We start from the raw sequence: 18,204 nt of genomic DNA, 5'->3' as shown, positions 1-18,204 counted from the left end.
AATGGGTACATGGAAATAGATCCAAGTGAAAGAAGACGAAAAACCCACTCATTAGCAAAATCTAGTCCGGAAAGGCGGAAACAACTAGCTAGGAGACTACTGTCTCCAACCTTTGCTGCAAATTAAAACTAGATTTACAAGACTGCCACCAAAATAACATTACAATATTATGGTGGTTTTCCAATTCTAAGAAACTTTGGACTGGCTTACAAGTCACTTTACTCATTTGGGGTTAAAACTTGACCATAGAAATGGGTGTGACATCCTCTATCATGTGCATGGCCTCAAGTCATAATCATAATAGGGTTATTATCTCCCACATTTCATAGCCTCTTCAAGAAAAGTTTCCTTTAACGGTCCACAATTTGTAGCCATTGGATAAACGTTCTTCTGATAGGCCACTTGTCGAGTTTTATTTTCAAGTTCAGCCATTGGATAAACGTTCTCTTGAATCTTATCTTGAACTGGAATTGTAGGGCACTGTAAAGTTTAAGAGCTTAACAGTTGAATTGCCATTGGATCACAAGATTAACCTCCGGTACTTCAATACTAAACAGTTTAAACACAAATATGGCAAAAGCCTGATTCTCATCCATTTTAAAAGGGGGAAAAGGATTTCCTTGTATCCATGCAAAAACAGAGGCCATGCATTCAAAGGTATGAAACAACAGCAAAGTTCAGATTTATTAGTACTCAGATGCTCAGAAACCTGCTGGTTTACATCCAGTTTCAGGCAATATCCATCCTATATGTAAAACTTGTTTCCCTGAAGCACTGTTTAAGTTGCAAAAAACTGGTGCTAATCCAACCAGAAAAAAAACTGCAGCATCAATACCAAAGATACCTGATTCAGTGACTCCAAGCTTAAGCAGGTCTTCTTCACAGTGCCAGACTTGATAATGTCAATGAACTCAGGCTGATCAAATGGTGAAAAGGGAGCCAAAGGGAGAAACATCAGAAATCTATTGCAAATATATACAACAAAACCAGGGGGAAAACTAAATATAAATCGAAGATAAGAACTATAACTGCCGAGGAATAATTTGTACCCCTAAAAGTTATTTTTCTAAGTGTGCATTTCATTTGCTTATTATTATTTTTTTTTTGGTGGGGGGGGGGTGTGGTGGGGAAATGACCTTTACAGAAGCTCCACCAACCAAAAATCCATCAACGTCAGGTAGTGCTGCCAATTCCTTGCAGTTTGCGCCATTTACGGAACCTACATAAATGTACAGGAACAGATGAAGAATACAAAGTGGGGATGGGAAGAAGTTCAATCTACCAAATAGTTCAAAAGATTGAGCCAGGGTCAAGATACCATAACACTACTGTAAAGTGCCGATGGGAGGTGGAATGATAATGGAAAAGACAACTGCATCCCCCTTTACAATTCCAACAAGCGGAGTAAAGGAAAATAATGAAATTTCTGAAGAAAGCAAAAGGCAAGAAGAAACTCTCTTCTTCAATTGAAGAAAGAGCAAACCTCAAACCAATATCAACTTCATGAAAATTTCAATCAATTTGCAACAACATAAAATCTACTTACAACCCTAAAATCAATTTCTGACTAATAATAAGTAGCAAATTGAAGAAGCTACAAAATCATTCAGAAGTGAACGTAACTCAAAATATCCACCAGTCACCACATTCAATAACATGCTGAAAAGGAGACAGGGTCTGGACCTGAGGAAAAGTGAATATTCTAAAATGGCCGCCACCAGGGAACTTGAACTCACTGTTGGATCCGGTGGATGCCATGTCATCTTCCAGTCATGCCAAAACCTGGGCATTTATATGGGCTCACAATTGGGGAAATTTTAATAACTTGCAATGCTGATTCTCAAAGTTGAGGAAATTTCAACCACTCACTCAACTAAAACCACCATTTTAGGAGGGACAAAAAATATCCAAAACCTAACCCAGGAACCTATTTGACATTAATACTCCCTTAATATCCCCTGTGATGTGGATTCATCACCAAATAGGGCTTGTTTGCTTAGGAATAAGTCTAGGGTTGGGTTATACACATGTTGGGCCTTTGATCCCATGGGTTTTCTATATAATAGGGCACTTTTATGAGCCTAAAATATAGGTAATTAGGTTGCATACGGAATTCCTCAATTTTATTTTTATGTAATTACTGGTCATGTGATCACTTAACTAATCATGTGATTTGGTCAAGTGGTCATGTGACTATGTAATTTGGGCTGGATTATGACTCTATAAGTCCAGCCATGTTTTGAGTCTATTTCCTTTGTTGTTTCACTTTTCTAGTCAGTTTAGGTTACCTAATAGGTTAAGGATTGGGTACGCCTTTCCTTTTTATTGTAAAAGTCTACTTTTTGAGTCTTTTATATAAGGTTGTAAGGGGGGGGGGGGGGGAGGTAAGCATTGAACACGAATTTTGATATTAATGAAAGCTTTTGGCTGGTGGGATCGGTGTTGATCCGATTGACACCTTGCGGTGGGAAGCCTGGGTGGTTCGTTGGTGGGATTGGTGTTTGATCCAATCAACACCTTGGTGTTCTTTTGAAGCTTTCTTTCGGTAATTAGATTCAATTTTTATTCAAGTTTCTCCATTCAAACAAGCTGCTGCCAAGGAAATTCTGCAACAGTGAGTTTGAATCATCCCCATCCCCAACAATTCTTCTTATAATTCTCTCACAACCCAAACCCACAATTCCTCCTTTTTGTTTTCAATTTTCCCAAGACCTAAATTCTTCTCAGACCTAACCAGCCATCAAAATCCTCCCATGATCAAATTCTCCCCTCACCCATTGGGAAATTCGATCCAAGTTGCTCCCTCATCTGACCATCATAAACCTAAAAATCCATCTTTTCCTCTTTTCCAAAACCCAAAGACCTAACCCTAAGTTGCTGCCCATTCAAGTTTACACACTTTCATCCATCGAAACATCTCAAGACCTTCACTGATACTCCCCTACCTTGACTTGACATAACCCATACATCAAACCCTAACCCTAATTTCACCAAAAACCCTATTTGATCTAGCTGGTTCACCTGTTCATGACAGATCCTGGTTGATTGGCTCCTAGTTGGTCTCCTACCAATCTAGGACTACATTACCCTGCAACAATAGTAAAAATTGCTTCAGGGTAACACAAGAGAGCGAGAGAGAGAGAGAAATTTCATTCAAATTACTGGTTAACAGTAGAGGCTCTTTGCAAAAAAAAAAGTTAATAGGCAAACAGGCATAGGGATGCTGCAAATCATCCCTTTCCTATAATAGGTCCTGGAGGAAGTGAAGCTAAATTCATTCCTCCTTCTACCTCATGGGTTCCTACAGACAAAATGATTTGGTAGGCCCCTCTATCTCAAATGAGGAGCAAAAGGGGGGAAGGGGGGGGGGGGGGAGTCCAAATCCATGAGATCTTTTAAGCCTTTAACATATTTTCTTCCTGTTTATAACCTGGTTCCATTAATTCTATCCTATTTCAGTTTATGATTACAAGTAGAGGTCCTATATGTGTAAGAAATTGGATTTTAAGTTTAAGTCGAGAATTATAATTCATTAAATACTTTCCTTCCCAAATCAATTTCTAAGCTCTATATATAAGATCGTAATCAGCCCATTTGACAGGCCACATGTATTCAATATGTTTGACGAGTTTTCTATAAATTAAAGTTGACTCCTTGATCATAGGGTGGACTCCCAGCCATAACACTTCATTTTCTTCCTCAATTCTCTTGAAGTTCCACGATTCAAATCTGAAGCTACTATAGTTCTCTTCATCAACATACGAACAGTTCAGATCGAGATTTTCTTTCTGAATTTTATTCTGCGACTCTAATTCTAATTCTCTGTGATTGAGACACTCTGTGATTCTTCTAGTTCTACTGATGTGATACGTTAATTATTTTCAAGTTTGTTCTAATTAATCATTTGAACCTTCTACATTTTGTTTCTCCAGATCTGTTCTCCAGTACAAATTTCATACAATTCTTATTCTTCAAGTTATTGAATCTCTTCCAAACACTAATCTGGTGATCTGATTTGACTTTATTAATCATGTTCCTAGTTTAATTCCATTTGTACTATTCCTCTTCCATCTATGAATGCTTTAGTGCTCTAGTTCAAGTAGGGCTTTCTATTCCTAGTCTTATTTGGATTTGGAAATATGGTTACTGAAAACAAAACTGTTACAACCGCTTATCCCAAAAGTTAGAGCTGTTAAGGGCCACAACAATGTATATCAGCACATAACATAACCCCACCCCCCACCAATCCCACATGCAGGCCCACATACTCACACGGTTTTGCACGTGGCACCAAGGGAGCACAATGCACAACCAACGCGTAGGGGGGCACAACAACAGATAACACAAACCCTTCACACTTACCAGAGATCGAACACTTGACCTTCCACAGCTCTGATACAATTGTAACAAAGCAAAAACAATAATAATAACCAGCAAAGAAGAAGAAAGAAAGGAGAGAAGGACTACCGATTTGGAGAAAAAAGTGTATCCCCAATTGGTAGCAACATAGTGTATTTACAACAACAACAAACTCAGTCCCAACTAAATGGGGTTGGCTACATGGATCCATTCAGAGCAAATTTAGATATTATAAATAGTGTATTAATAACTAGAGAAAATTACTTGGACACCCCCTAGATTATGGTCCTTTTGCTTACTATCCCCAACTTTTCAAACAATTACTTGAACACCCCCTGCATTTTACCAATTCTTTCAAGTAGGTCCTGTCCGTTAGTTTAGTGATGATGTCATCGGCAAATTTTTTGCAATGCCTAAACTACCCTTAAAGGATAGTGAAGTGACCCTTTTACCCTCTTCCTCCTTCTTCCTACAACCCAATTTCAGATTCAAACCCTAATCAATTTCAGATTTAAACCCTAATAAATCTCTTTGATGGCCGATTCAAGTACAAAATAGGATTTCAGATTTAAACCCTAATTAGGCCGATTCCATTGGGGAAGACAAATTTCTGATTGTAGTCTTCCTCTTCTTCTTCTTTCAGCACTTTGAATTCCTCTTTCTTTTAAGAGAACCCACCCGATTGTTTCAATTTGGTGATTCTGTTCTTCATTGATTTTTCTGCAAATCAAAGAAAGGGACTTGGGGATTGGGATTAACCAAGTTGTATTCATCATCTTTCCTGTTTTTTGGGTTGAAAAGTAGTATCTATCATCAAGGAAAGTATATTTATAGAGTAATTGGGTCTGAGATTGGTGGGTTTTAAGATTGTGATTATGTTGAGTTGTTAATATAGATTTATTAATGTATGATGTTGATGATGACCTTCGTACTCTATATTTTTTTTTAATGGATACTGAAGGAAGAGAATAAATTGTTGTTTTGTATCAATTTCAATTGTTATCCAAGCTTCTCTGCTTCCCAGTTATTTATTTAGTTCTTTGCCTTTTGAAAGTAATCCGTGAAGATCAGAGTATGAAAAACTTTTCATTTCTTTTCTGTTCTGTTTTTCTTCTGGGCTCTTAGTACAGAGCAAGAAGGAGAACAGTAGCTTAGTTTCAGAGTAAACAACAAGACTCCTGCAATGGCGGTAACCCGTCACATTCATGCAAAGGGGAAAAAAAGTTAAAAAACCTAAATCTCTCCACTTAAAAGCCATTAATTAGATGCTTTGCTTGCTATAAGAAGAAGAAGGAGGAGAAGAGGGGTTGCAGGAAGAAGAAGAAGAAGAAGAAGAAGGAGGAGGAGGAGGAGAAGGGGGTTAAATCTGTCAATTTCACTATTTTCTATTAATAGGTGATAAGGGTAAAATGGACAGTTCCAATTAAACACTAACAGCAGACTAACACCGTCAGGTTTCAGGGGGTGTCAAGTAATTGTTTGAAAAGTTGGGGATAGTAAGCAAAAGGGCCATAGTCTAGGGAGTGTCCAAGTAATTTTCTCTAATAACTAAAACAAAATAAATTACATTAGTACCCTTGGTTTATGTGCATTAACACAAAAAAAAAAAAAAACAGAAAATATCTATGACTAAAACACCCTTGCAGTACCACTTAACGCTTAAACTATTTAACACGAAAGAAAATACCTTCTATCCGTAAGCACAATCTACGGAACAGAGCTGATATTTCCCTGATATTATTTTTGAACTCTGCATCCTATTTTGAATTTATTACAAAACAACAATCAATAATCTACTTGCCATATTTGAAAGGTGGAATTTACTTGCTACTCTGCACATGATGGATATTTAGCATCATATATCCGAATAGAACTTTTCTGGACATAAAAGCAACATTTTGCTAGCTTGGATGATATGGAGAGAGCGTGCAAATAGAAAACGGGTACCTCCATATATAATCCTGACCGAGTCAGCAACTTCAGCACCAACATTCTGTTGAAGCCATTTCCTCAATTCAAAATGCACCTGTTACATATAAAAAATACATTAATTTGAAAATGTGAAGTCAGAGACATTGTGCCATTGAAGAATCAATCTCTGACACATAAATTTTGCAATTTACAAAATTTAGGTATTATAGCAAACACAAAGGTAAAAAACAGAGAGTTATCCACATTAGTGTAGAATAGGTTGAGCACATACAATGCAGGGTCACAACCATTTGACACGTCCAACACAGGAAACACTCATGGCCAAAATTTTAGTAGACTTAATTATCCAAACTATCACATGTCAACTCATAGATCCTAAAAGCTATGCAAGGCTTGCACCAAGCGGCTCATTGTGCCATGGCTGAATATTTTCTCTCTCTATATATAAAAAATTATCTACCACGGCTCACCAACTGCGCTAGGCAGCTGTTGTTAAGATTCCAAGTTTTTAATAATGTCATAAACCAACTGGGAATCAAAATGGCACCATCCCAAAAAAAAAGGTATACAAAAGAAACGTCATGCTGTGGGATCTCTGCATCCAATTTCTACAATCCCGCTTAAAAGAAAAGGTAGCCAGATTCTGGATTCAAGTGTTCAGACAAAGGATGGTGGCATTTTAAGGATAATGTTCCAGTAATAAAAAGAAGGGATGGACAAAACCAATTAAAGAGCTTCCAGCCTTCCAGGGATTAGACGAGACTGGGATATTATAGGGAAAGGATGAGTCGAAGGCATGTCACTAAATTATGTAACGACTGGTGTTCCACCCGGAGGTTGATATATCAGAGTCTCATGATCACACTTCCATGATCTTGACCTGTAAGAATTAATCTTAAATCTGATCAGGTTGAGGGCAACAGGATGGGTCATTGAAGCCTACCAGCCAACAAAGAGAACATTGATACACTTGTGAATTTAGGGGCAAGTCCAGAGCTTATTCACATTTTCCTATTCTTGAAAAACTAATCTGCCAAGACTCAAATTATCACCCAAACCTGAAACCGCCCCTGGTGTGATCACCTGGCTTTCCCACAAATTTATAGTGTTCTTCATAAAATCCACCTCACACTTTTGTATGCAACAATTCCTTTGTCACAGAAACTCCGTGACTTCAATAACACCATTTCAGTCAAATAAAATCTCAATAGCCTCCTCACCTTTATCATTGATTTCTTCAGTAAATAGACCTTAGTTCATAAAATTCCTTTAAGGCCGTTTCAACTGACTACCAGAACAGCTTCAACAAACCCTATATTTTTCTGCTCGTCAAGAGCATAAACCTTTAAGGCTCTAAACAACAAGAAAGCACATTCCTGCAGGTAGATTGATCTGAACAATGCCACACATTAAACATGCTGACAAACAAAGTGGACTTTGGAAAAAGAAACGATCACTTACTTCCTGAGCCTGGGCAGGACTAGCAGCCTTTCCAGTTCCAATGGCCCAGACAGGCTCATAGGCCAAAACAACATTAGACCAATCAGAAACTCGATCTGTGAAAGAGAAAGAAATTACTATGTCACAAAAAAAATACAGCTAATTCAAGTTATGTTAAGAACTATCATAAAAATTGGTGCAAAAACAACTCAACTTTGGATGGATCATAGTGATCATGATGTCAATGCGAGCCAAGGGCTCAAGGCAATGGTCTCACACATAGGTGCTTGCCTAAGTGATGCCATACGATAAATAACCAATTTATGAAGAGAAGAAGAGAAAAAAGTAAGATACAACAACAACAACAACAACAGGGCCAAAACAAGACCAGAACCCAAGAAGGAGCACAGTAAAGAGAAAACCATAACATACATACACTGTCTCTAGCTACAAGGCCAATAGGCCTCCACCCAAGAAGGAAATAGGTCATTGGATAGGAACCCAAATACATACACTGTCTAGCTACTCCAACCCTAGCCAACACATCTGCAAAATAATTAACAGACCTTGGCCTCCAACAGACAATGAAATTCCCCTGACTAGCAAGTGCTAGCCTTCTATAGATTAGATGACGGTGTCTCCAGGGTCCTTCAAAATCAGATTGGAGCCAATGAATAATAAATCTGAAATTTCCCCTCAACAAGAATATCCATCCAACCATGACCAAGGTTAGCTCCATGGCTTGAATAATAGGCATAATAGAATCCGCAATAAAAATAGGGACTGAGAAAGCAAATAGTACCGCATCGTCATGATTTCCGAATATACCTCCTATACCTGCTGACACTGGATTCGCAAGGGGACTACCATCTGTGCTAAGATTTATGGCATTGAAAGGCAGTGGGATCCAGTAATGATGAACAAGTGCAAGGGGGGAAGATAAAGCAAAAATCATCTCCCAATGAATCAAAAAATAATCTGAAGGGATCCCACCAAAGGTATCAACTGTCAAAGCCCATCTGAGGGTTCTCAATTTGATTGCCTCAGCAATATGATGAAGCGACGAACAAGGCAGTAGAAAGATTCAGATCATAATACTAAAAGATTTATTTCATGATGTGTGTGTCATGGTAAATTAAATTATCTGAAGAAAGAAACTAAAACAAAGTGACACTAAAACAGGGACTCATGAACAATTATCAAAACCCAACCAATTGAGTGAGAATGGTCAGAATTTCAGAATAAGGACAGCTATGTTTAACAATGCTTGCAGCAACAGAAATTTTGTATTCCCTACACAAATCAAAGGAGTGATTAAAAAAGAACAGTATCTGGTCCAGAAAATAGAATGACTAGCAAACTTCAAGCAACCTATCAATCCAGCAAATCGACTAGCTATTTCGAAGTAGAAGTAATTAATATAAGATAATGCAACTTCAAAACCCGCAAATACTTAAATAGGCACATCCTCCTCCTCTTGACACCAGAAATCAAGAGCAGGTACGTTATCTTCTTTGTCCCCTACTTTTCCTTTTTTCTGTTTCGGCTTTTCACCTGGGTCTGGTCTGGTGCTTGGCACATAAGGAGACCAGTTGCCTTGGCCATCAAGAGAAGCCTTCTCACCAAGGCGGTTCACATCCTCTTGAAGAAAGCAGTCAAAGCACCTTAACCAATTGAAGGCCAAGTATTCCCATCTGAAGGTATATCATTCATACAGAAGGTATATCATTCATACATTAGATTATAAACATTCTATGTACATCTGCACATTTGAATAGGTAGTTAGGTAGAATGGTTGATAATTAATAGCACTAGATGATGGGGTTACTTGATGGTAGAGCATGTCTTAATAAAACCATGAAGATTTAAAATATTTTTAAAGATTTAAGAAACAAATAAAGTAAAAGCATCTCCATAGCGATTTATTGCCAATTCAACCATCGGGAGTGTTGTGTGACCGACGTATTCCTTTAAAGCTTAAAGGAAAATTCTATAGGACTGTTGTCATAGTTCGAGAACTCGCGAGATCTCGCCGAGTTTCTCGGTATTTCGAAAAGCCGAGATGAGACCATAGGCGATATTAAAAAGTCCAATATCTCGTCGAGATCTAGGCGAGATATCGGATCTCGGTTTCGGTCCACTTTTTTACCCAGCTAACAGTTTAAAAGCCCACCTAACTCGACAGAACTCGCCATATCTCGGCGAGTTCTATCCAAAACCCCCAAAATCCTCTCTTCTTCCCAACTGGAGTACATTCGCATATGGAAGCATGTGTATAGATACTAGTAGTGAGCATCAGTCGTGGCATTCATCTCAGCCTCATCATGACTATGATTATGGCCAGGAGAGCACCGGTTCTGAATATAGTGCCTATGGTCAGTTTGGCTAGTCAACACATGAGTTTGACAATCAAAGCATTGGGTCTGGTTTTAGGCACATATTCTCAGTCCCATACATGCCTCAATATGACAGTAGCAGTGGATCTCACGCTTTATGGCAACCGTCTCACACCTCATGGCAATAGCTATACCCTAGGATAGGGGACTTCGCATATGCTGATGACAACTCTTATATGAATGTTGTGGAGCACTATATGCAACAGTGCCGATGACAACTCTTATATGAATGTCAGTGCAGCAACATTATGTCATGGGAAGACTATGTGGCACAAGTGGGGACGGAATACGTGATTCAATCTCAGTTTATGTGATGATAGTTGTAACATTGTTAAATAATTTGATGTATCATTTTAACATTTCTAATGCTTATTAAGTTGTTTTACTATTAATTGAATGTTTTGCTAGCTTTCTATTACTAACTTATGTCATTTGTGTAGAGTAGGGAATCTTAGTACGTCGTTGTCTACCAACTTAGGGTCTGATGTAAAAGTCCTATTTGGACTTTGTTTTTGCAAAATCTAATAATGCCATTGTGTTTAAATGGCCTAAAATAGGCTGAATACCAAGTTTCAGACCCAAAATAGGTCTAAAACCCACCGAGTTGAGGCTTCGAGTTGGAAAAAAAAAATGCACCAACTTGCCGAGATCTCGGCGAGATCTTGACTCGACTCAGTTTTTTGAGGGACCGAGATGGCACCGAGACCCGAGTTTTAGTACCTTGACTATTGTACGACCGGCTATGATGTATGGGGTAGAATGCTGGGCAGTTAAGAAGTGTCATATTGATAAGCTTTGTGTAGCAGAGATGAGGATATTAAGATCGATGTGTGGAAAAACAAGGAAGGATAAAGTACGGAATTAACGTATTAGAGCGGACGTGGGAGTCGCCCCGATCAGCGACAAGCTTCGAGAGAGTCGTTTAAGGTGGTATGGTCATATTCAACGGAGGCCTAGGGACGCCCCAGTAAGAAGGAGTGATAGGATCCCAATTGAAGGAGCCAAAAGAGCTAGGGGCAAGCCTAAAATGACCATAGGAGAAGTGGTGAGGAAGGACATGCATAGCCTAAGTCTTGTACCAAGTATGACTTCGGATAGGGCCTACTGGAGGGCAGGGATCCATGTTGCAGACCCCATTTAGCTGAGATTCTCTTGTAGTGCTGGGCTTCTTCCCTCTTACTATCCTTCATCTACCATATTGGATCTGTCATTTGGCATTCCCCATTTTACATTTCTCTCTCTTTATTTATTTATTATTATTTTATTATTTATTTTTTGGGTGCTAGAACTCAGTTTTCCTTGTTGTATTTGGATCCATGTAGCCGACCCCATTAAGTTGGGATAAGACTGAGTTTGTTGTTGTTGTTTGGTGATACCATGGACTGGCCCAAACCCATTGGGTAGCCTAGATGGAGATGAACCGGATCCAAATTTGGTCTTTGGTCTAGTAAGATATTTTAGGATTTTATTTTTTAGGATACTTTGTAATTTTTAATTATTGTTTTAATGGAGTTATAGTTAGAATTAGACTGAGATAGGCTAGCTGGTTTTGGATTCCATTTTATGTTTGAGTTTAATTTAGAGATTGTTTCAACTTTAGAGTCCAGTTAGAAGTCTTTTATTATCTTCTTTAATACATGTTTGTAACCAACTAAGGACAGATTTTTGGAATGGAATATTGAGTTGGAGTTCTCACGTTCGTGGAGTGAGTGGAGGCCATGTAGCCGTTTTCCCTTCTTCCCTATGACTTGATTTTCTTCTCTTTTTCCTTTCTCCCTTCACGTTGATCCAGTCTTCCCCTTCTCCCGTACTTCTTCTCTTTCTTGCTGTTAATCTGATTTCTATTTCTTTCCCTGCTGTTACCTTGCAACTTCACTAAATATTCTGCAACTAGTGATAGTAACAGCACATAGGTGAGTGATCAATGTCCCTCATAGTCAATTCTTTCGGTCTGTTATTCAGGGTGTGAGTCATCCTCCAATAGGCGACTCTATCCCCAAAGTCCCAGCTCCTAAGTTTTCCTCCGTCTGGAGATTGAAACCAAGATTCAGGCCTGAACCTACAGTTACCACCAGGCCTTACTTCAGAGATTGGCTACCTGATTTTGGGTGGTAGATTTGGGTACCTGTTGGGTTGGTTTAATATGTTAACGGGTTAGGAATCCTTCCCTGAAATTCGTTTGAACCCATCCTCTCTACCGCTGGTTTTCTATTCTTAATCATGAGGTTGGAGAAGAGGCTGGTGACAATTTTTTATTTGTCACCAGACCATCCCCTTTCCATAAATATCCCTCCCCTTTATGTCTACTTCATCCCTTATCCTTATTTTGTGTTATTACCTAGTCTGTCCCTGAACCATGAATAATAATCCTGTTATGTCCTCTTATCTTTACCTACCCAGTGAACCCTTCGAAATTCTGGTTATTTACAAGTTTGCTAATTGCCATTCCCTTATATGGCTTGTACTTCAGTTGAATCAGGTGGCCCATAGCAAACCCAAATAGAAATAGGGTTTTGTCTCCACATCATCTGGATTTCCAGCTAAATCATCCAGATAAGAAAGTTCATTGATCAGAAAGTTCATTGACCAAGTTCAATGGGTCAGAATTAAGAACAGATTTCCTGCTGATCAACCAGTCATGGGGACCAGTGAGAGGCCAACTAATTTGAACAGCTGGGTCATTCCGGGTCTCAGAATATGGCTCCTAATGAATTTATAGATGATAAATTTTTTTAACAAATAATGGGTACAAGAATCATATAGCATGCGGTGCCAGGGAATCAAAGAAGAAACTAATCAGAAGCAACATATAGCATGCAGTGCCAGGGAATCAAAGAAGAAACTAATCAGAAGCAACTCTCTCTCTCTCTCTCTCCTATGTGCGGCGCCACCACATAGGTGGTTATATTACAGGAATAAGCTGATTGGCAGGGCTCTGGGACCCTCTAAGACCCACGTAGACCACTCTGACAGTCTGTGTGACAAACGAAATCAGGCCTTACAATATAACCAAAAAACAGATTATAATAATGTATAGGGGTTAAAAGGGAGAAAAAAAAGCTTATTCTTTGTGACATACCTCACATTATATGATCCTTTGTGATATATCTCACATTACAAGACCATATTTACCCATGCCAGCAACATTGTTGAAGATTGAATAGAAGCGTAATCTTTGTAATTTTGCACATTGGCACCAAAGGCCCCAAAAATTTTAACCACCTCATTTTTCTCCTTTTTTCTTTAGTTAGGGTGTTTAATTGTTTATGGTAATTTAACATCCAAGAACGGGGTAGCAACTTGATTGAAGCACTCTATCTTGAATGTATTCATCATGTTATGAGACACTCTAGTTAACACCAAAAATAGGTATAGCAAGTTGATTGAGGCACTCCAACAACAATAAAGCGGGTGTAGCAACTAGAGATTTGCTAATACCTGCCACTAAACGCCAAATTCTTTGGTGCCCCAAAAGATATCCAAGTACTTCGAGATCCCTCTTTACCTCCAGTCTGAATATATTTTCTTTCGGCAGCCACCATCTCTCCATTATGGCTTCAAGTGCAATACACACCCCAGAAATATCTCCATTTGCTTATTCTCAACCATACCCTGGGTGGCTGACAGAAAAATAGTATAAACTTTGAGGATCCACCTCCAGCCAAGTGGGGTACAGTTTCAAAAAGACGTTAAACCCCTATTCCCCTCTAAAATACCAATTGTGCACCTCTATATTCATTTTGGAAGAAACCTTGGTCATTACGCAAAATTACTCACTTTACCATCAACTTAAAATCAACCATACAACAAAACGATGAAGAAACTGGAATTGTGCACCACCTCATGTCACAAACGGTTGTGACATGAATCACACCCCCCCCCCCACCCAAAACACACACACAGAGACAAAAAACCTTTCCCAACAACAGAACACATTTTAAGGTAACAAAGCAGCTGCAAGTTGGAAGTTACAGCATTATACAATAATGCAATGATGCAGCCAGTAGCAGCCACGTCTACTGCCTAGTGCATTAATGCAAAAATATATTCGCAGTAATCAGCATCTGATCTCATACATGGATAAGACAATCTAGCTAACATGAACTCAATAAAAATTCAAGAAGACAACTAGAAAAGAATCACAGAACCAAACAAATACTCATTCAACTCAATAAAGCCCCATCCCAACTCCCTTGAAAGGCCATATTAGCATGGTTCATAGTTGTCAAGGTTTCGCCTAGGCGTCCAGGCGCCTTGGTCTCCTTGGCGGTCTGCCTTGGGTCGCCTAGATGCTGTGACAACTATGGCATGGTTTCACCGAAACTACCAAAATATTTAGGTTTTGCAATAAATCAAAACGAAATGACTATCAGAATTTATAAGCGAAATTTACTGAAATTACCAAGATTTCACCAAAACATTATGGTTTCGGCAGAGGTCAAAATGGAGGCAAAATCCAAATTTCAAACCTTGCATATTAGTCATTAGGATAAATTACACGTCACCCCCTGGTTTTCAAACGAAACTCAGATCACCCCCTGGTTTAGACCCCAATATGACAAATTAGTCCTTATCGTTAGTTTTATACTGTTCAGTGATGATGTCAGCCAGTTAAATAAATTTAAATCCCTAAACAACCCTTGCCTAGTGTAGAGTTACTTTTTTACCCTGGGTAGTTAGGATTCTTTTCAGTGTTTTTTTTTATTAAAACAAGGAATCGGAGAGGGAATATTCCCTCTCCTTCTTCCCCAAATCACTAAACTGGAGAAAACCCATTTAGGGTTTTAACAAACACCACCATGGTCTCTTGCAGTGACCGAACCACAGGTCGGTGGCCTAGCTGAGACACGGCGAACGACCGTCTGGTACTTCTTCTTCCAACAGTTGTTATCTCTGATAATGGCAGCTGCACAAAGACAATCATTTATACAATTCTCTCTGCACCAGTCCTCATTTACCCCTTGAAAATGCTCGTAACCAGCCAAAGGCCAATCAGTGCTGGGAATCTCTTCAAATTGAAACTTAATTTCTTCCCCCAATCCACCCTTCTCACAACTCTCTGCAGTAAAGTTTGATCCGCATCCATTAAATGTGTTATTAGGATCCAAGTAAACGTACCCAGGTGGGCATTCACAGCTTGGCCTCTGTTCCTGATCTAGTTTGCAGTAACTGTTAAACCCACATGCTCCACTTCCAAAATCCGATCGAATTGCCGTGCAAATGTTTGAAGGAATGTATGACGAGACCGACCATGACTGTGGCCAACTCCCATCAGTTATCCTCTTCAGGTAAGTGTATTGCCTGAAAACTCCATTGAAATCAAGCCTGGCGATGTGGTAGAAGTCACTCACTGAACTTGGACTTGCTAAACCCAGGTCTGATAAGGTTCCATTCTTTAGACTTATATAAATATCACCAGATTGATTGAAGACCAACTGTGAACCAATTCCTACTGTGTCACTTGCAAAGTATGAATCATAAGTGCCTTCAGTAGGCCAAGCCATGGGATAAAGCACGAGGTTTCCATCGGCCTGAAAACGAAGCTCAAATCTTCCGACAGAGTAGTTTATCTATCCGTTTTGACCACCAATGAACAATTTTATTTTTAATGTTTCAATGTAATACCCAAATAATGGATTGTTCATTATGCCTAAACTGCACAGCGGTAATGGTAATGGTGGTAATGGTGGTGGCGGTGGCGGTGGCGGTGGTGGTGGTGGTGGTGGCTGGGGCAATGGTGGTTGTAGTGGTGGTGGTGATTCAGGGTATAATTGGAAATATCAAAATTGGTATCCTAAATGTAATTTACAAGCTTTGGGTATCTAAAGTGCATTTTTTACAAACGTTGGGTACCTCAATTGTCATTGTTTATCTTATTTTAGTTGAGGTTAAAATTGTCTTTCCACTTTTTGGTTTGACTTAAGATAACACCGTTACTGTAGAGGGGGACAAATGAGTTTTTTCAAAAACCAGGGGGTGATCTGAGTTTCGTTTGAAAACCAGGGGGTGACGTGTAATTTACCCTAGTAATTAACATAAATGACATCCACATCACTTTTTAGTAGTTTACCCACATGGGATTTTTGGCCTAGCCCTCACTCTTTCGATTCCTCTAATCTGCACCATATCACTTCTTTAAGAACTGAACGAATACTCATTCAACTCAATAAAGCCCCATCCCAACTAAATGGGGCCAGCTAACATGAATCCTTTTTCACCATTCAACTCCCTTGAATGGTCATATTAGCATCGTACATAGTTGTCAAGGTTTCGCCCAGGCGTCCAGGCGCCTTGGTCTCCTAGGCGGTCTGCCTTGGGTCACCTAGACGCCGTGACAACTATGGCATGGTTTCACCGAAACTACCGAAATATTTAGGTTTTGCAATAAATTGAAACGAAATGACTATCAGAATTTATAAGCGAAATTTACCGAAATTACCAAGATTTCACCAAAACATTATGGTTTCAGCAGAAGTCAAAATGGAGGCAAAATCCAAATTTCAAACCTTGCATATTAGTAATTAACATAAATGGCATCCACATCACTTTTTACTAGTTTACACACATGGGATTTTCGGCCTACCCCTCACTCTTTCAATTCCTCTAATCTGCACCATATCACTTCTTTAAGAACTGAATGAATGTACTCAACTATATAAGAACTATAAATTAGCATCTAGCACTTAAAAAAAGAAATAACCAGAAACTGAGATAATTTAATAACTTCAACAAATCAAATCAAATTGGTATGAGACTTCAATCAATGGGTTATTTTAAATGATACACGGGTCTGCAAAGTTAAATATAATTCTGATAACAAAACAGTAGTTTTCTGAGGAATCCTACTGTCATTAGGAAAACTGAAAACAGGAACAGAATTGAATTAATTGACCAATAGAACCAGAAATCAATACAGAGACTCAGAATGGAAACAGAAAATATAGAAGCTATCAATATGCAGATTAAGAGATAAGAACTGGTCTTATCAACAGCAATAGAACTTGAATCTAAAAATAGATTTGAAAATCGATTAAAAGATTCAGAGTTTAAAACAGAACTTCAGAGAGAAATAAATTAGAGTCTATTGAAGCAAATTGAGTTTACTCTAGAATATCATAGCAGCAACACATAAGCTAAACATATCTGAAATTTGAAAGAACAGTATAGCCGCAGGGTAGTTGAGTTGAATTGACCTGACCTGATTCTCAGTTAGCAATATAGGTAGAAGAATAGAAAGAAAAGGATACAGATGACAGACTAAGAATCCACCTAAGCCTCGCCCAAAATCCACCAGGTGACACCACTGAATCCACAGCACCAATCTCAGAGAACTTAGTTTCTGCATCACTAAGCCTAGCCCAAGGAACTTCATCTAAAAACTCAATTAGATTAAGTATTTGTAAAAACAAGTTATTTTATTAAAGGGTTGAGGAGGTACATACCTGCAATTGCTTTTGTTTGTAATGCAACAGCATCCATGGTAGATCCAGATTCCCGCTGCTCAAGAGTCTCTCCAACACAAGCAATCACCTTCAATCCTTCAGCAAGAGCACATGCAACTGTGTCACAAACAGACTGCAATGACATACATAAATAACTGGCATCAATAACCACATATAGGATTGTGGATGATTGTATCTTTGGATTTCTTATATTCTTATGTACAACAGTTCTCACACATGTTTCACACCATGTTGGTGAAGCAGCAGCACTATTAGTTAACAGATATCTTTATCAATTGAAGCTCAAGTGAGCAATTGCCCTCCATGAGTTCAATGAAAATTTCCCCTTTTTTGGTGGAAAAACTGTTGGATTTAGTGGCTATCATGTCATGTGGCTGCATGGAATAACTGGAAGCAACTAATATTGAGGCTAAGGGCATGTAAGCACACCAAGACCACTGGATGAATACATACTCAAAATCCCTACTAACCATGCATCAGCAAGCATTATCTTTGACAAATCTAGAGGGAATCAGTATCTAACACCTGCTCTAGGTTGGGTACCTAAAAAGGCAGGTTGCAGTTTTATCCGCAACACTACTCACCAGTAGATAATAGGTATTCATTCGCCATAC

At 38.8% G+C, this 18,204-nt stretch overlaps 1 protein-coding gene across 1 annotated transcript; it reads right to left on the bottom strand.

Moving 5' to 3' along the window:
- Positions 1–658: 658 nt before the first annotated feature.
- On the bottom strand, positions 659–18,195 carry LOC122668264 (triosephosphate isomerase, cytosolic-like). The gene is made up of 6 exons (XM_043864880.1): positions 18,175–18,195; positions 17,570–17,702; positions 7,753–7,847; positions 6,307–6,385; positions 1,137–1,219; positions 659–916 (listed from the first exon to the last, which is right to left on the bottom strand). Exons 1-6 carry the CDS (start codon positions 18,193–18,195, stop codon positions 800–802), a joined length of 528 nt encoding a protein of 175 aa, XP_043720815.1. The 3' UTR covers positions 659–799.
- Between the last annotated feature and the right edge of the window lie 9 nt (positions 18,196–18,204).

This window comes from Telopea speciosissima, chromosome 1, assembly GCF_018873765.1.
Source record: "Telopea speciosissima isolate NSW1024214 ecotype Mountain lineage chromosome 1, Tspe_v1, whole genome shotgun sequence".
NCBI lineage: Eukaryota > Viridiplantae > Streptophyta > Magnoliopsida > Proteales > Proteaceae > Telopea > Telopea speciosissima.
This window is presented reverse-complemented; position numbering and strand designations above follow the sequence as displayed.